Source organism: Hyperolius riggenbachi, chromosome 1, assembly GCF_040937935.1.
Source record: "Hyperolius riggenbachi isolate aHypRig1 chromosome 1, aHypRig1.pri, whole genome shotgun sequence".
NCBI lineage: Eukaryota > Metazoa > Chordata > Amphibia > Anura > Hyperoliidae > Hyperolius > Hyperolius riggenbachi.
This window is the reverse complement of record NC_090646.1, coordinates 225,300,667-225,323,917: the sequence shown is the minus strand read 5'-3', so window position 1 is coordinate 225,323,917 and position 23,251 is coordinate 225,300,667. Positions and strand designations below refer to the sequence as shown.

Sequence of the window (23,251 nt, the reverse complement as noted above, 5' to 3'; positions counted from 1 at the left end):
AGGCTATCATTTTAGATGTAAGTGAGTCCATATACGGTTGATAATTGGTTCCAGTAAGAATATGTTTAAGTTCCTCCTCAAGGGATTTGATTTTAGTCTCCAAAACAGGAAGTTCCTTATAAATCCTCACACTCATGTGAGCCATGGAGTCGAATGATGCTTTGTTCCAAATCTTGGCCCAAACGGAGGTAAAGTCCACCTCCCCAGAAAAGAGGAAAGGTGCAGAATGAGAGCGACAAGCCTGTGGAACCTTTCCAACCTTTAGATATTCCACCAATGTTTTGGCATCTAGGTCCAACGAGATGCACGTCTTCCTAGTTGTCTCCAAGTCACGTTTAATCAACTTAGGATCAGTTTTATTCAAAAACGTAAATCCACCTTCAGCCATTGCTACGATGGAGCTGATCTGCTCGTCCATATAGGAGAAGACATTCTCCCCAGTGCCATGTTTGGCTTCCGCCATGGTGCTGGTCACGTTGATACCATCAACACAATGTATTTATAGCTGTGAGACCGCACACTCTGGCTCGTTCCCAGATAAACTGGTGAAGCGTGCAGACGTCGTATCCCGGGTCATTTTGCCGCGCTGTGGGATGTGTACATTTTTACACGATATAGGCGGGATGCGTATAACGTGTTATTTGACGCGGTTTATGCTGATTGGTTGGCGGCCATTCCTGTTTGTTTACTAGCGGCGAGAGATTAGATACATAATATCACCGAGATACAGGCTCTTATTTGTTTGTGTGGCTATCTACTTTTGACATTTTCTATCTGGTAACACAAAGTTGATGGATATGGCGACATTTCTATGTGTCATTTCAAGACTTTTACTCTCTAACTTTGTTGACCAATAGCAGATGGTCTGTGGACATGAAGGGTGTGGTGTGCATAGTAAGTAGCAGTTCCTCATCAGGTCCACTAATTTACATATTTTACCTGATTGGTTGATGTGGTGTATATATGTGTGTGAACTGAACTTTGTCTTCAGAACTGGGCTGTCTTGTCCTACAGTTCTTTTTCACCAGTATGTCTTTTTTTTTACCTTTTCAATAAACTAAGATTAAGTCTGAAGTGGTGCAGACCTCTACATCAGTGGTGTACCTAGGGTATTTGACACCCGATGCTAATTATTTACAGACACCCAGACCACCCCCCCCCCCCCCTCAAGTTTCATCTCAAAGCACAGGCATTTTTTTTTCAGACTACTATACATGGTGGAAGGCCGACTTCAATAAATAGGGTTCCTGCCACTCCCCCCCCCTTGTTCCCCCTGTGCCTCCTCTTGTGCTTCTATGTTTCCCATCTGCCACCTCTTGTCCCTCTGTGCCCCATATGTTCCCCCTGTGACACCTCGTCCCTGTGTGTCCTCTCAGTAAACCCTGTACCACCTCTTTTCCCTCTGTGCCACTTTTTTTTACCTTTGTGCTGCCTTTTGTGCTCCTCTGTTCCCCGTGCCACCTCTTGTCCCTGTGTTCTCCCTACGCAACCTCTTGTCTCAATGTGTCCCCAATGTATCCCCTGGGTCACCTCTTGTAAATCTGTGCAACCTCTTGTCACTCTTTGTACCCTAGGTTTCCCCTGTGCCATCTTGTCCCCCCTGTGCCACCTCTTGTCCCCTCTGTTCTCCCTGTGTCTCATCTTGTGCCCCTCTGTGCCACCTCTTGTACGCCTTTGTTTCCTGTGCGCCACCTCTTATCCCTCTGTGCCCCTTTGTTCCCCTGTGCCACCGCTTGTGTGTCCTCTCAGTAAACTCTGTGCCACCTCTTGTGCCCCTTTGTATCACCTCTTGTCTATCTGTGCCACCTCTTGGGCTCCTCTGTTCCCCATGTGCCACCTCTTGTCCATCTGTGCCACCTCTTGGGCTCCTCTGTTCCCCATGTGCCACCTCTTGTCCCTCTGTGCCCCCTATGTTCTCTGTGTGCCACCTCTTGTCCCTCTGTGCCATCTATGTCCCCCCTGTGCCATCTCTTGTGCTCCTGTGCCGGGTGTTGGCCCTGTGTCCTGTGCCACCCGTCCCCCTCCGTGTGCTTCACATCCATGGCCCCCTCTTTGCTATACTCACATGGCCCCGATCCAATCCCACGCAGAACCTCACCGATCTCCTGCAGGCCGCTCAGCTCCTGTCACCAGGTACTTCTATCCGCGCAGACGTGAGAGATGCAGGCCGGAAGTTAACATGGTGATGAGACGCTAAGCTCTCCTGTTTAGCGTCTCATCACCATGGTAACTTCCGGCCCAATTGAAGTAACTGGTGACAGGAGCTGAGCGGCCCGCAGGAGATCGGCGAGGTTCTGCGCTAGATCGGATCGGGGCCATGTGAGTATAGCAAAGAGGGGGCCACGGAATCTGACTGTAGAGGGCCACGGCAGGAGGCCTGGTGGCACCCCTGCAAGGTTGGGTACCTGGTGCGGGCCAATCTTGCCGCCCGACGCTAGAATCGCAACTGCTCTACATATTGATTGCCAGTGAAGATCCTGCGATACCCGGGATACGACTTCTGCACGCTTCACCAGATTATCTGGGAACTAGCCAGATAGTGTCCCTAGTACAATGTATGGTGACAATATTGCATTTGGAAATAAAGGTGTCTATTTTCAGTGTTTTGTTTTCTCATTGTACACTATTGATGATTACAAAACCTTATTTGCAAAAATAATAGTAACATACCCTCATGGTATACATATTTAAAAAGCAAAGTTCCTAAGGTAACAATACATGTTTTTTACATTTTGTCACTTTGTTTTCATTTTACAAGTCTTTTATTTTGGTACAGAACATGAGAAAATTGAACTGTATTTAATTCAGTTTTGACTAAAAAGAATACACAAGACATGGGCCTCAACCCTGTAACTCTCTAAACTCTATTCTTCTACTCATCACAGTTAAAATGTTACTACATATGTATCTTGTAGTTTTGCTAAAACTTTCCCAAGTTTGATCATAATTTTGAAAATGACTTTTTATGTTTTGATTGAGTTTTGATTGAGTTTGTCTCTGTTTTTCATGTGATGTGGGTCCACGTTTTAAGACACACCAAAATGTATTTTACAACTCGTCACAGTTAAAATAATAGCAAACGTGTCTCATTTAGTAACAAACTGGTGGTGCACTCTCCACAACTACACTGGACATATACTGTATATACATCCTGTTGTCATTAGGTGGTTAAAGAAATACTGTAGGGGGGCGGGGGAAAATGAGTTGAACTTACCCGGGGCTTCCAATGGTCCCCCGCAGTCATCCTGTGCCCACGCAGCCACTCCCCGATGCTCTGGCCCCACCTCCAGTTCACTTCTGGAATTTCAGACTTTAAAGTCTGAAATCCACTGCGCCTGCATTGCCGTGTCCTCGCTCCCGCTGATGTCACCAGGAGCGTACTGTGCAGCCACAGACCATACTGGGCTTGTGCAGTACGCACCTGGTGACATCAGCGAGAGTGAGGACACGGCAACGCAGGCGCAGTGGTTTTCAGACTTAAAGTCTGAAATTCCAGAAGTGAACTGGAGGCGGGGCCGGAGCATCAGTGAGTGATTGCACGGGCACAGGATGTCTGCAGAAGACCATTAGAAGCCCCGGGTAAGTTAAACTCATTATCCCCGACCCCCTACAGTATTCTTTTAAGCACTGCTTCTTCGGAAAGAAAAAAAAATGGGCAAATCAATTGTTAAATTAAAAATAATCTGGCCTTGTGATCGCAATAAGCACATAAAAGTACCTTCTATGAATGAGTTTACATGAAATGTATATCAATACATCAAGCATGTTATTTCTTTTAATATGAGAAAAGCATAGCTAGGTATTTACCTGAAATTTTGGGTAGATGGAGCTGTCATCTTCCAGCATGTCATTTAGGTAGCTAAGGGCAGAATTGATTCTCACCCAAGGCAGATAGTCTCTCTCTTCAGAAAGATATTTTGTCAAATCAAGTGATATGTTGTAGTCCAGCATTTCAGCGCTGTCAAATTAACATACAGAAAACAATATAATTTGTTCCTATGAATTCTGATATCGAATTGTAACGGGAGTTCAGACAGTTTAAACACGGACCCACTTCCAGATGGACTGATTTTTATAGCGTTAATTATAAAATATAAACATCTTATGTTTATAGATTGGATCGCTAGCAGATTGTAGCATCAATACAGCGCCTGCATCAATCAATAGAGAGTAGTGATACTTAAACCTTGCAGACTGTGCTGGTATCCTGAAATCGCTATGAATGGGGGGGGGGGGGGGGGGGGGGGGCTCGCAGGGGCTCCAATTTTCAAAGTATATATACCACATGTCTTGAAAACGGGAGACCCTGTGAGGCTCCAGAAACAATTGTCCGATTCATTGTGGTTTTGGGCACAATAAAGAGTGTTAGCCTCAGAATTGGTGTACCGATGGACATTGCTTGTTTTATGATTGGTGATATTGCCTATATCACATTATCAAGCACTTAAAGACTTTACCGATATGCCAGCTCTAACCTCTACCAAATAAGAAACTGTAATCATAAGATACTGACAAGTGTGCCTTTTATCACTACTATTAACTATTGCGATTTCTGTAATAGAACATATACTAAATAAAAGAAAGCATCATTCAACAACTGGAAGAGAACCTGACCACAGAGGAAAACACAGGCTACCATCTTTATTTAATTCATGCCTTCATTACCTCCCGACTGGACTACTGCAATGCTCTCTACTCTGGCCTTCCAAAAAAGGACTTGTACCGCCTACAGCTGATACAGAATACTGCTGCCAGACTGTTAACCAACCAACCCCGTCACTGCTTCATAACACCAGTCCTGCACTCCCTTCACTGGCTACCTATAGAATGGAGGGTCATTCAAGATTGGCCTACTGACATTTAAATCACTAAATAACCTAGATACATGAAAGAAATGTTGCAGCTGCGTAGCAGTCCCAGCAATCTCAGATCCACAGGTTCTAATAATCTAGTCATACCCAGAGTCCACTTGGAAACTTTTGGTCCCAGAGTCTTCTGTCATGCTGCTCCTACGTTTTGGAACTCCTTACCTCAACAGATCAGGACAGCTCCATCCCTGGACATGTTTAAATCCAGACTAAAAACTCACATGTTCAGTTTGGCATTTGCAGAAATATATATTTTGTTGTGTGAATACTTCATTCTACTACCAAGTACTGAATGTGAGAGAGCCTAAGTGCTTTGAGTCCTATGGGAGAAAAGCGCTATAGAAATGTTATTATATTGTACAGACGAACCAGCAAGCTCATGGTGAAGCAGAACTCATTGGAGTGTGTGAGGGGCTACAATGGTCCTAAAAGCCCCATTACTAAAATGCTAAGAAAAACAAAAGTTTGAGGTTGTGGGAGGTGTGACACAGTTACAACAAATCCTTCAGGTATTTGGGGCCTACGTCGTGTGGAGATTTGAATGCTGAATGCCAATTTTGAAGAGGATTCTCCATTTTACAGGAAGCCAATGGAGTGAGTAAAGGATTGGTGTTTTGTGGCACCGGCGGGGTTGGCTTGTTAACAGACTTGCAGCTTCTGTAATAGCTGCAGGCAGGTCTTTATTTGAAAGGTGATAGTTATTACCCATGCGCCTTTGTATAAAATAAATACAACACTTTTATAAAACAAATGCCTACCCACATTCACAAGTGCTATGGACAGATTGATCTGTCCAGTAGTCTGCCCAGACGTAACAAAAATCCTAGGACTAACTCACCAGACCAATCTATTGCTGCCAGTTCCTTGTGTGAACAGATTTTGATAGGAAAAAATTGCTCCCACAATTAAAATCGTAGTCCAGATAGTGCATAAAATTTCCTCCTCTCCAGTCTCTTTCAACACTTTGTATTGCATAGAATTTAAACGTTTTTAAGCTGTTTGCATGACATTCTTTGAAGTGTTTACTGAGTGGTTGCTTATTGTTCCCACTTTTTATATTATTCACATGCTCTCCTATTCTGGAGAGAAGATTTCTCTTTGTTCTACCGATATATTGCTTATTGCAACCACATTCAATAATATATATCACCCCAGTGCTGAGTGTGTTAAAATTCCATTGAGGGTTTTGTCTTTTTGTAAGATCTCCCAATGTTTTTCTATAATCCTTTTTTAGATCTCTTGATTGATGATTATATTGCATTTTTATACTAGGCAACGGGAATGTATTGTTTTTGACTATGGTTGTCAGCAGATCTTCTCAAGTGTATTCTCTTACCTCATTTATTGTTGCTTAAATGCAATTCTCTTCCCCTCCCCGCCATATGAAAAATGCGTCATCTGTAAAACGCCTCCAGAGGACGAGATCCACACCAGGGCCCTCCCGTCTCCCAAGAATAAACCGTTCCCAATAAGCCATATACAAATTGGTGAACCCCAGAGCGAACCTCGTCCCCATCGCAGTCCCCACCCTCTGTAGAAAGTACCGTGCATCGTAAGAAAAAGAATTGTGAGATAATATAAACCTAATAGCACTTTCTATAAACTTGATCTGGTCATTAGGGATATCTGTCAATTCGTTAATAAAAAATCTGACAGCTTCTATACCCTTTGTGTGGTCTATAATGGTATACAAAGAGCTTACATCTGCCACACATAGTATATATCCTTCTTCCCACTGTACTTTTTCCAAGATTCTCAGAATGTGTCCTGTGTCCTTGATATAGGACTGTGTTTGGACTACTGCCTTCTGTAAAAATCCATCTACATATTCAGACAGATTAGCCGTCAGGGATCCAATCCCGGAGATAATAGGTCTCCCGGGTGGATCCCTGACTCGCTTATGTATTTTTGGTAGATGGTAGATGATCCAAAACAGTCCTATAGTCAATACATTTACGTGGACCTATTGACTATAGGACTGTTTTGGATAAAAAAAAGGGAAGCAAAAAGGATAATAGAAGAGAGTACGATAAAAAAGAAAAAGTAGAAAAAGTAGAAAAGGTAGAAAAAATGAAGTTAAGGTCATATCATCAAAAAAATCTAAGCAAAATTATGAATCATTTTTTATACAGGGGAAGGAGAGAAGGAATAGGTATAGAGGAGTAGAGGTAGGGGCAAATCCAAAAAGAAGAAGATAACTGAAGTTCCGGTTGGACCAAAAGAAACTAAAGATGGGATATATAATCTTAGTGATAGAGAATTGAAACCCTCTGAGGTGTTGGTCCTTAAAAGTTTGCGCCTACAAACAAATTAAATCAATTTGATGCGTTTATTGGCATCAAGAAATACATGAGACAACTATGTCTAAAAAAATATTTTATAAATAAAAACCCCATTAACAAATAACCAAAATAAAAATTATGATACTTTTGAACGTACTAAACTACAGGACAAATCCAAATTTAACCCTACAAATGAAATGAGTGACTCTATGATCACTTTTGAGACAATGGTCCTGAAGGACATTAGGAAATTAAAACAAAAGAATTTTTATAATCTTACTGTACAAGAAAGGATGTCTATGAAGGCCCTACGGGATGACCCCTGCATTACAATTAGGCCTGCAGATAAGGGAGGTGGGGTAGTGGTTCAGAACACAGTAGACTATAACAAAGAAGCAGAACGTCAACTACATGATAAAAATACTTATTTGTTACTTAAAGAGAGTCTGAAGCGAGAATAGATCTCGCTTCAGACCTCATAGCTAGCAGGGGCACGTGTGCCCCTGCTAAAACGCCGCTATCCTGCGGCTTAATGGGGGTCCCTGTCCCCCCAAATCCCCTCCGTAATGCGTGGGAGCGCTTCCGCATTGGGGCAGGGCTAACCGCCGCAGCCCTGCCCCACGCGCGTCTGTCAGACGCGTATCTCCGCCTCTCCCCCGCCCCTCTCAGTCTTCCTTCACTGAGAGGGGCGCGGGAGAGGCGGCGATTGTGAGGCAGGGCTGCAGCCGTTAGCCCTGCCTCTAGGAAGGGCTAATCTACGACCAACTTGCGACCAAGATTTGCGGGGGGTGGGTTGGGGGGTCAGGGACCCTCGTGCAGCCGCGGGATAGCGGCGTTTTAGCAGGGGCACACATGCCCCTGCTATGTATGAGAGCTGAAGCGAGATTTAGTCTCGCTTCAGTGTCTCTTTAAAAGAAATCCATGTTTGGAATACCAAAAGGAATTAGAAGCATTGATTAAAGTAGGAGAAGAACAGGGTATTTTAAATGACAAAGAATCGCAATATTTGATACAAAAGGATCCCCGGCTTCTGATATATTACCATCTACCAAAAATACATAAGCGAGTCAGGGATCCACCCGGGAGACCTATTATCTCCGGGATTGGATCCCTGACGGCTAATCTGTCTGAATATGTAGATGGATTTTTACAGAAGGCAGTAGTCCAAACGCAGTACTATATCAAGGACACATTCTGAGAATCTTGGAGGAAGTACAGTGGGAAGAAGGATATATACTATGTGTGGCAGATGTAAGCTCTTTGTATACCATTATAGACTACACAAAGGGTATAGAAGCTGTCAGATTTTTTATTTACGAATTGACAGATATGCCTAATGACCAGATCAAGTTTATAGAAAGTGCTATTATGTTTATATTATCTCACAATTATTTTTCTTACACTGCACGGTACTTTCTACAGAGGGTGGGGACTGCGATGGGGACGAGGTTCGCTCTGGGGTTTGCCAATTTGTATATGGCTTATTGGGAACGGTTTATTCTTGGGAGCCGGGAGGGCCCTGGTGCGGACCTCGTCCTCTGGAGGCGTTTTATAGATGACACATTTTTTATATGGAGGGGAGGGGAAGAGAAATTGCAAACATTTTTAAGCTGGCTTAACAATAAGAATGAGTATAATTTGGAGTTTACAAGCGAGTATAGTAGTACATCGGTAAATTTTTTTTTGATCTCACTTTTTTTTATTCAGGAAGGTAAAAATCAAGACCAAGACATTTTTTAAAAAAGTCGATACAAACAGCTTTATTTATTTGGATAGTTGCCATATGCTAAAATGGCTTACTAACATCCCAAAGAGCAAATCCCAGCTTAAAAACATTTAAATTCTATGCGATACAAAGTGTTGAAAGAGACTGGAGAGGAGGAAATTTTATTGACAAGATGTCCCGTAAGAAAACAGAGTGGATATACACGCTTAACAGTTTGGCCCCCTTGGGTCTCAACTCTGATGTGGAAATTTTTGCTTTTTAAATGTATTTTTATAATTACAAGGAGAATAGTACAATATGGAGAAATGGGGGTGGAGTAAGGGAGCATAAGAGGGAGCACAGCCAATGGAAACACGCCCTGAAGAAGGTAGGCGGTGCCTACCGAAACGCATTGGCTATTGGCTCCAAGTGTGGTGACGTCACCTCCCGGACTCTGTGCGCACGAGTCACCGGCTGGGACTCAGACTGCCTAGAGAACATCTAAAGCTCCAAAGCTTGGGACCTCCTCCACATATCTCCAGGATACGTGAGTTTACTGGCATCTAAAGCTCAGAGGCTCGGGACCTCCTCCATCTATCCCCAGGATACGTGAGTTTACTGGCAAGCTATATGAGCCGCGGGTGCAGCAGAAGCTACGGATTATTTTTATATATTTTTACAAATTGAAACTATGGAGAGTTTTACTGCATGCACAGAAGGATGCAGCATAAGTAATGAACTGTATTAGTTGCGACTATAATATATAGACATTTTATTGGAGACGTAAAGTTCCCTTTTTAATTGGCCCCAGAAGACAAATATAGGTATAAGATTACGATCTGGACTACGTTTAAATTCTATGCAATACAAAGTGTTGAAAGAGACTGGAGAGGAGGAAATTTTATGCACAATCTGGACTACGATTTTAATTGTGGGAGCAGTTTTTTCCTATCAAAATCTGTTCACACAAGGAACTGGCAGCAATAGATCGGCCTGGTGAGTTAGTCCTAGGATTTTTGTTACGTCTGGGCAGACTACTGGACAGATCAAGCTGTCCATAGCACTTGTGAATGTGGGTAGGTGTTTGTTTTAATAAAGTGTTGTATTTATTTTATACAAAAGGCGCATGGGTAATAACTATCAATTTCTATATGTAAAGTAGCGGATACTCTATCTACTTTGTGCAGCCAATCATAATTTAGTATACAAGTGCTACAACTTTTTTATTTGTGTTCTTTATTTGGAAGTGTAAACGAGGAGCAAGTAAAGTTCCAGCACTCAACTAGGATTACAACAGGAGGCTAGGCTGGGCTATACTGTGTAATACGCTGTAAGGATGTGGGTCCCTCTCAGCTGCGTGCTCCGGCAGGGATAAACAGTAAATGCGTGGGTATGGAGAGAGGAGGCTTGAGCCAGCACTGCAGTTAGGGTAGTTTAATGTAAAAAAGGACACTTACAGTTGAGTAGCAGCCAGATGTCAGAGCAGGTTAAGTGGGCGCCAGGTCTGTATCCCCCTGCGGACGTCCGTTTCGCGCTAACAGCGCTTGTTCACCGCAATGGGGAAGGTTGGGGGCGGGCTGCATCAGCGCTGGTTACATACCAGCGTCACGGCGGCACTTCCGCCTACGTTAGCAAGCCACGCCCCCAATTTCTATGGCAACACATGACGCTCACTTGCCCCGCATGGAGGACTAAAAGCGTCCGTGTAACCTGGCAGCAGGGAGTACGCCCACAGGCACGCCCCGCCATATGACTCAACGCCCGGCCTCCCAGCAGAGGGTGCACTGCAGAGGCTGCTGACAGCAAGCAGCAGTATGCGTGCATACAGGAGACACTTACTATATTAGAGGTCTAGAGTAAAGAGGAACCCCAATGTAAGGGAGGGAGGCGAGAGTCAGGGCTAACGCGCCCGTGGGAGCAACCACAGATGACAGGTCAAATAGAGCATAGAAATCAATAAAAATAAACACCTGAAGGTGTGTATATTCAAAACTTGCGGAGGGAGAAGAGAGAGGGAGGCGCCAGTGCACACACAGGACAGATACAGCCCGTCCAGAGAGGAGGAAGAAAAACGTGCAGGATAATGGAGTTGAGTATACCTGTGCGGCGTCAACCACTGCATATCGCCGCGCAAGCATATAGATGGGTGAAAGATTATGGGAAGCAAAATGTGGAGACAGGATCCACGCCAAGAAGCAAGGCTCCATAGATGTGACAAGGCCAAAAGGTTTAGGAGACATTGCTTAAATCATTCTAAATTCATTTCTTTGAGGTCATTTTTCAAGGAAGCAAGCTAATTCGTTCTTATCATTCAGTCCAAGGGGGCCAAGTGCATTGGTTTGCATGATCCATCGTGCTTCGTGTTGTAATAAAGTACGTTCTCTGTCTCCCCCCCGGTGTGCAAGAGATACATTTTCCAAAGCAAAGAACCTCAGACAATTGGGGTTTCTCCCATGGCACTGGGCCATATGTACTATTAGCCTAGTGCATTTGTCTTTAGATTTAAGTGAACGGAGATGTTCTTTGATCCTCGTTTGCATCTCTCGGGTAGTTTGCCCAATGTAATATCTGTCACATGGGCATAATAGGCAATACACCACGAATTTGGATCTACATGATAGTACATCTTTGATTTTGACCGGAGTTCCTCCTAAGGTCGGTGTTCCATGTTTCAGGATCTGATCACAGATACCGCATGTCCCACAGCGGTAGTTCCCTGGATGTTTAAGGGTGTTCAACCACTTGGTCGAATTTGGTTTCTTGTGTTCACTACTCGTAAGCATGTCGCCTAGAGTGGGGGCTCTCCTAAACGTCACCAGGGGTGGCATCGTAGTCGCCCCTGTCAGATGTGGATCTCCCTGTAGGACGTGCCAATTCTTGTGGATGATTCCTTTAATAGTGGTTGCCATTGGTGAATAATCAAAAGCGAACACCTGTCTGGTGTTAGCATTGGGAACGTCCTGTTGTGTAGTATATTGGCGTCGCCTTTTGAGAAGTTCATTTCTGGGTCTGGAGAAGGCCCTATCTTTTGCCTCTTCCAGCAAGGCCAGGTCATAGCCTCTATGCTGCAGTCGGGCTTTGAGATCTTCTGCCTGTTCCAGATATTTGGAGTCCTCACTATTATTTCTACGGAGACGTAGGAACTGCCCATAGGGTGTATCAACCGTTGAATAGCAACCCGACATGGAGATATGTATCTGCACTAAGGTCTCTACTTCGTAGAGGGGTAGAGGCAGGCTTCCTTACCAAGAAAATGGGGGAACAGTTATTACCAGATCATCCCAGATTTCCAGTATGGTATATGCTACCTAAAATACACAAATCCAGGACCAGACCACCGGGACGTCCGATAGTCTCCGGTATCGGTTCAGTTACCGAGAGACTGTCAAAGTACCTCGACCATCTCCTCAGGCCACTGCTATCGTTGGTGCCATCACACCTTGCTGACACCATCGATGTTCTTGATGGGGTCGATGACCTCGTCTGGTGTGCGGGGGACAGGCTGGCCACAATTGATGTGGTCAGCCTGTACAGCAGAATACCACATGAGGACGGCATTGCGGCGGTTGAGTCGTATCTCAGACGAGGTGCACGCACGGACGAACATTGCGATTACATCTGCGATTGTTTACGTTTCGTACTGACCCATAACTCCTTTCTATTTAGAGAGAAGTGGTACCAGCAGGTGTCGGGCACCGCCATGGGAACGGCGGTGGCCTGCACATACGCAAATCTCTTCCTGGCGCGCTGGGAGGAGATCTGCGTGCATGGCGACGCGAATCCGTTTCGCGGGTGCCTGCGGAGATGGTCGAGGTATGTGGATGACGTCCTGGTGTTCTGGTCAGGTACTGAACTGGAGTTTCCCCTCTTTGTCGACTACCTGAACGACAACCAGATCAACATGAAATTCACTGCAGAAATTGATTCATGTCATATCAATTTCCTCGATCTTGAGCTTGTCATTCAGCATGATCGACTAGTAACCAGAGGCTACCGTAAGAACACAGCCACAAATTCAATCCTGCATAGAAAGAGTTTCCACCCTCCCTGGGTAACGAAATCCATCCCCTATGGGCAGTTCCTACGTCTCCGTAGAAATAATAGTGAGGACTCCAAATATCTGGAACAGGCAGAAGATCTCAAAGCCCGACTGCAGCATAGAGGCTATGACCTGGCCTTGCTGGAAGAGGCAAAAGATAGGGCCTTCTCCAGACCCAGAAATGAACTTATCAAAAGGCGACGCCAATATACTACACAACAGGACGGTCCCAATGCTAACACCAGACAGGTGTTCGCTTTTGATTATTCACCAATGGCAACCACTATTAAAGGAATCATCCACAAGAATTGGCACGTCCTACAGGGAGATCCACATCTGACAGGGGCGACTACGATGCCCCCCCTGGTGACGTTTAGGAGAGCCCCCACTCTAGGCGACATGCTTACGAGTAGTGAACACAAGAAACCAAATTCGACCAAGTGGTTGAACACCCTTAAACATCCAGGGAACTACCGCTGTGGGACATGCGGTATCTGTGATCAGATCCTGAAACATGGAACACCGACCTTAGGAGGAACTCCGGTCAAAATCAAAGATGTACTATCATGTAGATCCAAATTCGTGGTTTATTGCCTATTATGCCCATGTGACAGATATTACATTGGGCAAACCACAAGAGAGATGCAGACGAGGATCAAAGAACATCTCCGTTCACTTAAATCTAAAGACAAATGCACTAGGCTAATAGTACATATGGCCCAGTGCCATGGGAGAAACCCCAATTGTCTGAGGTTCTTTGCTTTGGAAAATGTATCTCTTGCACACCGGGGGGGAGACAGAGAACGTACTTTAATACAACACGAAGCACGATGAATCATGCAAACCAATGCACTTGGCCCCCTTGGACTGAATGATAAGAACGAATTAGCTTGCTTCCTTGAAAAATGATCTCAAAGAAATGAATTTAGAATGATTTAAGCAATGTCTCCTAAACCTTTTGGCCTTGTCACATCTATGGAGCCTTGCTTCTTGGCGTGGATCCTGTCTCCACATTTTGCTTCCCATAATCTTTCACCCATCTATATGCTTGCGCGGCGATATGCAGTGGTTGACGCCACACAGGTATACTCAACTCCATTATCCTGCACGTTTTTCTTCCTCCTCTCTGGACGGGCTGTATCTGTCCTGTGTGTGCACTGGCGCCTCCCTCTCTCTTCTCCCTCCGCAAGTTTTGAATATACACACCTTCAGGTGTTTATTTTTATTGATTTCTATGCTCTATTTGACCTGTCATCTGGGGTTGCTCCCACGGGCGCGTTAGCCCTGACTCTCGCCTCCCTCCCTTACATTGGGGTTCCTCTTTACTCTAGACCTCTAATATAGTAAGTGTCTCCTGTATGCACGCATACTGCTGCTTGCTGTCAGCAGCCTCTGCAGTGCACCCTCTGCTGGGAGGCCGGGCGTTGAGTCATATGGCGGGGCGTGCCTGTGGGCATACTCCCTGCTGCCAGGTTACACGGACGCTTTTAGTCCTCCATGCGGGGCAAGTGAGCGTCATGTGTTGCCATAGAAATTGGGGGCGTGGCTTGCTAACGTAGGCGGAAGTGCCGCCGTGACGCTGGTATGTAACCAGCGCTGATGCAGCCCGCCCCCAACCTTCCCCATTGCGGTGAACAAGCGCTGTTAGCGCGAAACGGACGTCCGCAGGGGGATACAGACCTGGCGCCCACTTAACCTGCTCTGACATCTGGCTGCTACTCAACTGTAAGTGTCCTTTTTTACAATAAACTACCCTAACTGCAGTGCTGGCTCAAGCCTCCTCTCTCCATACCCACTCTTTATTTGGAAGGCCTGCATAGAGGGCATTGCAGTAGTCCAGCCGTGATGTGATGAAGACATGAACTAGGGTTGGAAAATCCTCAGAAGTAATGAGGTGCTTAATTTTTGCAATATTCTTTAGGTGAAAAAAATGAATGTTTCACAACAGCTGGAATTTGATTCCCCATCAACCGGTACATCCAAGCTATGCACAGTGTTGGGGCTATTAAGGTCTGAGTCCCCTATCCTCACTGGTGGTGACTTGAGTCTGGATCTGGTTTGCTGCTAGGCACTGACCTCTGATAATAAGAACCTCAGTTTTGTCACCATTTAGTTCAAGCCAGTTGTCATTGATCTACTCCTACAGCTCAGCTAAGCATGTGTTTATTTTGGAATGGGGTCTGTCATGTCATGTTTAAATGACAACTTTAGCTAGGTGCCCTCAGCAAAGCAGTGGTATGCTAGCACCCTGGCACACTGGAGAGCATTTTGCAACTCGTTTTCGTTTTTAAAAAATGCTTCCACTGACTTGCATTAAAATCATGGTAAAATTGCTGTGAAAAAATCACAATCATGGCAATTGTGCTTTTACAGCAATTTTAATGCAAGTCAATGGAAGTGGTTTTTAAAAACCAAAATGACCCGCAAAGCACTCTCCGGTGTTTCAGGGCCCTGAGACCATCTTTTTGGATGATTTGGATGGTAGCATGTAAATGGTGAACAACAAAGGGGATAGTATTGAGCCCTGGGGCACACCATATTTTAGTGGTGCAGATTGGACCAGAGAGGCCCCAATGCTACCCTCTGTGTTCTGCCAGACAGGAAAAAAAGAGAACCATTGGAGCCAGGTAGGTGCCCCCAGAAGGTAGTCCATATAGTTGCCTCCAGCTTAGGTAGCCAGTATAGTTGCCCCCAGGCCCCATATAGGTAGCCAGTATAATTGCCCCCAAGTTCAGTATAGGTATCCAGTCTTGTTGCCCCCAGACCCAGTATAGGTACCCGGTATAGTTGTCCCCAGGCCCAGTATAGGTAGCCAGTTTACATGTACTCAAGCCCAGTATAGGTAGCCAGTTTAGTTGCTCCCAGGCTCACTATAGGTAGCCAGTTTAGTTGCCCCCAAGCCCAGTACTGGTAGCCAGTTTAGTTGTATAGACACTAACTCCCTAATAGTGCAGCCACTATGACTCCCCCATCCATAACTAGCATGGCCTCAACATGGGGGGGGGGGGGGATTGTGCCTCCATCCACAGTGCTTGGGCCCCGTTCAGCTGCAGTGGCTAATCTGCCAGAAGTTATGCCTGACCTATGTTTGTTTCAGGTGGGTAAATTAGACAGTACTGGAGCAAGGACCTTGGTACAGGCTGCTTCTTAATACTTTCCCAGTGACAAAATAACAGTGGTTAAGTGATAAGGGTGATCAAAGACTAGCATGAATAAGTGGAAATGTGCTGACACTTTTATATTTCACTCATTTTAGACTCCTTTCAAAGGCGAGGACATTTTAAAATGGGAAGTCCATTTATCTTTTGGCACAAAAAAAAAAATTGTCTTGAGTTTAAATGGTATGGAAGAGAAAAAGTAAAAAAAAAATATTTTCAGATGAACTATGGGTTTTTAAAAGCATGTGCAAAATTATCTTGCATTTTGCTAGCTAAAATATTGCTACTGCAGGCATTCTAGTGGTCAGTCTGCCAAACTGCTATTGCCACGATTTCAAGAACAATGGACTTCTAAATATAAAGCTGACACAAGTAGTCTGGCCTTTAATTTGTGTCAATAATTATCAAAATACTGGAAAGAAATACCAGGCCAGACTCTGTACTTTGTAACTTCTGACATGCCTTTTGAAGGCAGTCTGTCATTGTGACTCTCAGGGGATCTTATCCTAACATTTCCTTTGGCAGCTATAAAATGGCCTTGCAACAGTTTAGGTTTTCAAGTTTCCCATATATGCCGTCCTGTGAGAAGAAGTACATGCTAGGATTGTTAGAAGTATTATATCTTTATTATAACCAAGTTATAATAGAAACAGGAAAATGTAGTTACGTTATTAGCAAACCTGAGACAACTAAGGTCTGACATGGTGAATGTCATTAGCCATAATATGGCTCTTTTAGAGACCTAAATTGTAGTGTTGGGTAAACTTGGAGTAATGCAATTCGCCATGCGAAACTGATGAGGTGAACTACTTGCGTGCAGACAATCATTAACCTCTGCGCTCAAGACACACACAGCAAGCTGGAACACTAGCAGAATTAAAAACAACTAGGTTGCAAATGTATGTGGTTGCAGAAAGAGGACATTAGCTTCCAAAATGGATTGCTTGCATAAGCATTGCATACTAGACCTTTTCGCCAGCGAGGAGTTTTCCCCTTATGGAAAAGGTCCCTACTCTACCTATACCAGTCAGCAAGCAAGCAAGCAAACATTTCATGCTCAAAACATGGGATTCATGCTGAGACACTGTTACGTTCGACCATTCTAGGAAGCACATGCTTGCACATAAATCAGTCCAAGATCTACAGGGAGCGACAAACTGCACTACTTACACCAGTGGTTTGGCTGCCGGCTGTAGCTCTCTTGTCCCAGTGCAGTTTGTCGCTCCCTGATTGTGCATACATGTGTTCCCTAGAATGGTAGAACCAGACAGCCTCAGCATGATTCCCAGGTCATGAGCATTAAATGTTTCACGATTCAAGCACTTTGTCATTGTGTTAGGCCCTGTTCATACTGTCAGCATTTGCAGAACGCATAGAAAAGCAAAGAAAACGCAAGTTAAAAAACGCATGCGTTTTTCTTGCGTTTTCTATTGCGTTTTTGCATGTTGAAGGGAAGTGCGTCACACAGGAAACAATGGGAAATGCTGAGGGAAACGTACACTGAAAACGCAATAGTACACGTTTTTGATACGCGTCCATAGACTTTCATTGCGTCCGTTTCTGTGTGTGACGCACAGAACTGCGTGCAGCAACGCAGATGAGAAACGTACGCGTCTCATACGCATACATGTGAACGAGGCCATTAGAAAACATTAGTAGCCGTTTCTATGCGTAAAGTCTGCCCATACACATTCTGGAAAAACGGCTAGGAACGCACATAGTCTGAACTGGGCCTAACACAACAAAATTACTTTTCATGTTTGCTACCTTGTTAACTGGTTTAGGTAGAGTAGGGACCCTTTACATAAAAAGAAACCTCATTGCTGACTGCTGACCTCAGCACCTACTTTTTCCTTTAACATCATGGTCCCCAAGCTAGATGAGCATAGCTCCCCATTCCACTTCTGTGTTATTTACTGGCTGATTTGGAAACCCATGAATGTCATGAACACGCACATCCCAACTTGAAAGCAGGTTCATGGGTTTGCCCACCAAACTACAATGCAACTTGGTTGTACGTTCATGTCACCTCTCCCCCCCCCCCCCCCCCCCCCCCCCCACACACACACTCTCCAAATACCTTCATACTATCCTGGATGTTAAATTCATCTAGCCCACCCATCCAGCTCTCTATGGTCCGGAGGCACTTACATCAAGGTGATGCCAGAAGAAGTTATGACCGAGTCGGTGGAAGCAGGGATGTCAAGGTTGGCAAGCAAGCAGAGTGAGGGAAAAGGTGATTTCAGAGTATCGAGTCAATGGATCGCGACAATGAATGGTGCAAATGTCATGCAGAGCAGTTTTGAGGGTTAACAGCAAACCCTGTATTGAGCATTCAGGGGTTCACAAACCTGCAAATCCTGATAAATTCAAGTTCCCAAACCCATTTGCCCCTAACTGCCATCTATCCTGAGCAGTCTTAAAAACTTGCAGGTGTAATCAACTAATGCAACTGTAGTTTTTCCATGCTTTTACCAAAGGCTAACACGGCACAACACCACTACTGAATTTTACTTATAATAAGTAACATATGTTGTGCTTTGTAATCACTTGTTGAGGTATGTGGATGAATCATGTTAATGTCTTACTACATGTTGGACTATACTGTACATTTATTTCAGTGAGGTTTTAAAGTGGGTGTGAATTCTGCATGCACATTTTTACCATAAATAAAAACAATTACTCTATTCAAATTACGCCTGCTGTACAAACAGTTATTGGTGTTTTGCAGTCATGTGACAAGTGGTACAGGGAGAGATGAGGTTAAAGGCCCATACACACGTCGGATTTTTCCGAACGACGGGTCGTTTGAACGTCCCGCCCGGCGGATCGCTCAAAATCAGTCTTATCACCCGAACGATGGACTGTACACACGCCCGATTTGGCGTGCGGACGACTGAACGTTCAAACGACCCGTCGTTCGGAAAAATCCGACGTGTGTATGGGCCTTAACCCGACAGATACAAGTTAAATTATGCAGAAAGAATACCTTAACTAGATAATAGCAAATGGCTGTTAGAGTGCCCATACATCACTCAATATTACGGTCCAATCGACCCTCTGATTCAATAATTTTGATAAATCGGAAGAGTACTGCTGAAGCAACATGGACGCCTAACCAATCTTTCAATCAATTTCTGGCTGAAATCTGTCAAATGAATTGATTGGCAATGGTGGCAAAATCTTGGTTGCAAGGGTGCATGGCGGTAACGCCATTCAATATCACGATGACTGATGCACCCCCAGTCGGTGTTCCTCCAAGTGTAATGTTCCCCCCCCCCCCTGTTCCTGGGAAAGCTCACCTATCCCCCAGACCAACTCCTGGCCTCCCCCAGTGTCTGCCATCACTGCAAGCGCATGTATCATGCGACACTGGAGATGTCACAACATGTACCAAGTCACGTATGATAGCAGACACTGGAGGAGATCAGGAGTCATGCCAAAGGTGAGGTTGAAGGATCACGGGCGTGGGGGTGGGGGGGGAGGGCGGTTTTGAATAGCTCACCCTTGAAAACACGGCAACGTATTTTTTTTTTTAGATCGAAGGTTTGCCCAATCTCTATGTTATTGGTTTTTAATAGCTTACTCTTGAAAACATTGCAACATTTATTTATTTTAAGACTGAAGGTCTGCCCAATCTCTCTGTTATCAACAAACCCCAGTATTATTGTCAGTTGAGAGTAGACACTGACTGAATTGTGGGAGGCAGGTAGGTGCAGGGCTAAACTCAATCTAACTATGCTCTGTTCTAAGGAAAATAGCAGAACTGAAAAGAAATGAATAAAAAAAACATTTACCTCGCTAAGGCAAAAACATCATCAATTAACCCAGCTCGATCTCCAGCAGTGAAAATCTAAAACAAAAGCCAAATATTCATCATCAAGACAAATGGGGGGAAAAGGCACAAAAAGCACAAGAAGTACAGTCTGTGTTATTTATTACAGCCTTATTTGTTACGGATGGCAGAAAATATGCTAATAAGGAAAGCAGCAAAAACAGAAGCTTATAACCTCTGTATAGATCAGTGGAAACCACAATGCAGGATAAAACCGGCCGGTAAATATGTGCAGCCAGTTCGTAAACATACTGCACTAACACTGACTACAAATGATGCGAGTACATCTTAAGCACACACCATTTTATTTTGCCAAGAATTTAGTGCAAAATGAAAAAAAGGTAGCGAAACGTTGGCAATGATGTGTAAATTGCTGTTACGTAGGAGTGGATGCACTAAACTGCTTTAAGCAGAATTACATGCATAAAATTCTTACGCACGTCGAATAGAGCGCAATGTAATATTACAAATCTTACAATATTACAATGCATGTAATCTATTGCATACTGCTCTAATCATTGTGTGGTAAGACTTTATTTTGCTTAATGCAGTTTAGTGCATACACCGCTAGATCTGAAAAGGGTGTATATTTACAGTTACGGTACTCTGTGCACACGCTAATCAGAAGATTTACTTAAAGTATATGTTTTGCATTATGTAGAAAGGAGCTAAAGGAGCTAAAGTTTGGGGGCACTTTGGATTACTTCCAATTACATCAAGTCTTGGCCTCCTATACCTGGTGTAGCCTGACTCTTTTAGGTATTCCAATCCAACCTCATAATGTCAGAGCAACACCAGGCCATGGGTGGAGAGACTGTGCATCTTGCAATTCCATATTTATACATTGAGTTATATGGGCATCCCTAATATCTGTGAAACCAAGAATTGTGGACATAAAATTACCAGTAGCTCCAAAATCACGCATTAGTTTTCTGTTTGACATTTTACCACTTTTGCCATTTACAAAACATCTGATGCAATTTTCCCCAATTTCCCATCAGATTTAGTAATATTTCCACCATTTCAGTAGAATTTCTTTGTCTCACTTAAAGTTAAGCTGTAAGAAGAAAAAGAAAAAAAAAACCTCTGGTGGATACTGACCTCGGGAGGGGGGAGCTTCTGGATCCTAATGAGGCTTCCCACATCCTCCTCTGTCCCAGCGATCCAGCGCTGGAAGCCCCCGAAACTAGAGCCGACAAGATTGTCAGCTGTGAGGATGTCGGCTGTGGTGCAGGCATTATCCTTCCTGGACTCCAGCGCAGGCTAAGTAGTGGCTCTCCACTCTACCTCTGTCAGAAATACTGCGCAGGCGCAATTCGTCTGTGCAGTAGAGCGGAACGTGATCGAGTTTGGCTTTTTCAATTGGAACCTGAATGGAGAGCTGGTACTGCGTCGGATCACAGAAGGTAAATATTTACCTATCCAACTTTCAGGAGCTTCCAATGCTGGATCACCAGGACAGAGGATGATGGGGGAAGCCTCATTATGATCCAGAGGCTTCCTCTCCGGAGGTAAGTATTCCCCAGAAGAGGGTTTTTTTCCTATGGATTTTCTTTAACGTGAACATGAACCGAGCAAAATTATTTAAAATAAACATATTTACCTTGCCATCAGTTCCTCTCAGAACCTCACCATTTTCTTCTTACGATTCCTTCCAATTCTGACAAGATTTTGTCAGAACTGAAATATATCAGTTGCTGTCAGGTATAACTGAAAGGACAACTGTCCATGTTTCCTTATGGCTCAAGTGGGCGATATTACAGTTTAACAGTGTATTGACCAGGAAGCTGTTATGGAGTAATAGTAATTTTTAAAATGGAGGATAGAGCATTCCATTGATCACAGTGGACAAACAGGACACAGGAGAGGAGAAAGATTGATGAGTAGACTACACTTGAGGTAAGTATGTTGTTTGACTGTTTGTTCTGACTTTTAATTTTCAGTTCAGGTTTGCTTTAAGAGTAATTATGGTACATACTTTTGACGCTTTTATAATACAATGTGTTGATACACAATAGATGTTCATACTATTCTATAAATGAGGAAAAGATAGAGGCATAGAAGCTAAAAAAAAAGGTGGAGGAATCAGAAAGTAGTAGAAAGCTTGATTTACCGCATGGTTTTCTTGTAATAATGTAGATAGGTTATTCCAAGTCTGAGATTCGTAATTTACACGGAAAAAGCCAAAGTGTTTGTCGTTGATTTTGAAGAAGCCAGGATCTCCATTATCATATGGCTGCAATGTCAGTGATGACGCTAAAATATAGAGAGAAGATCAATATGGTATTTCAGGCATCACAGAAAACAAAAGATAAGATCTGTCAGTTTTAATTTAAGCCAATACAAAGTAGATTGAAAGCTGGGTAAACTGTTTAATTTTGGTGCCATTTTTTTCTTAAAGAAAGTAGATAAAATAATTACCGTTAAATCCTTTTCCTATACAACTTTACACACACAAACAGATCAATGGTCTTACCCTTTGGCCTCGTTTCTCATCTAAAACGCAATACTCTAGCGCCTAGTGCTAGCGTTTTGCTCGAGTGATTTTACCATGATTAGCGCGGTAAAAATCACTGGACACTTCCCCAATTTCAGAGCAGTCACGGGCAGCACTTTATAAGCACTGTACTGCGATCGCTCCAAAAATGCTGGAGGTAATGTGCTTGCGATTGATGCTAATCGCAAAATGCCCACGATCGGCACCAATCACGGCAGTGAGAACACTGCCATAGGGTAAAATAGCTTTGGCGATTAGCGGAAATCGCCCGCTAATCGCCCTAGTGTGAAAGGGCCCTTTGGGCACCTAATCATCCTGCCTGATTTTGTGATGGGTGGCTGATGGGATGAGAGGATGCCAAATTAACATGTGTACAATGGCTCTTCTTATCTGATCTTCTTTCTCATGGCAACTCCTGCTAGCAGTTTCCTGCTCAGGTCATATTGACCAGTCATCAATGGGATGTGCACAACCGATCAGTGGTTACCACCACCTTTGATTGTTAATCAGGAGCGATTCCCTCTTCTCCTTCTAGCTTTTCCTGTGGTCTAGTGGTCCCCCTCAACTTCATATAGTTTTCCGTGGTAATCTAGTAGTTGCCTCTTCAGTGGTGTAGCTAAGGAACTATGGGCCCTGGTGCACGGTTTACATTAGGCCCCTCCAATCGCTCTATACATAACAATTGATACGGCACACCAAAACCTGCCAAGGACAACCATAGTGTCAGAAGTGCAAGGAGGGGATGGGGAACAGTGTATTAATGATTACTACCAATAACAGCACCTATAGAAGTGATTGCATTGTGGCCAGCATAGGACCAATACAGAGCTAATACGGTTGAGGGTGGGCCCCTATGCAGTTGCTACC

The 23,251-nt window shown here is 44.1% G+C and overlaps 1 protein-coding gene across 1 annotated transcript in view; it reads right to left on the bottom strand.

Moving 5' to 3' along the window:
- ENPEP (glutamyl aminopeptidase) overlaps positions 1 to 23,251 on the bottom strand; it is a 121,667-nt gene that overhangs the window by 43,888 nt on the left and 54,528 nt on the right. The window contains exons 12-14 of the mRNA XM_068278792.1: positions 22,001 to 22,143; positions 19,850 to 19,905; positions 3,808 to 3,958 (exon numbers count right to left, since the gene is read on the bottom strand). Coding sequence (XP_068134893.1) covers positions 3,808 to 3,958; positions 19,850 to 19,905; positions 22,001 to 22,143 — 350 coding nt within the window. The remainder of the gene's footprint in view (positions 1 to 3,807; positions 3,959 to 19,849; positions 19,906 to 22,000; positions 22,144 to 23,251) is intronic.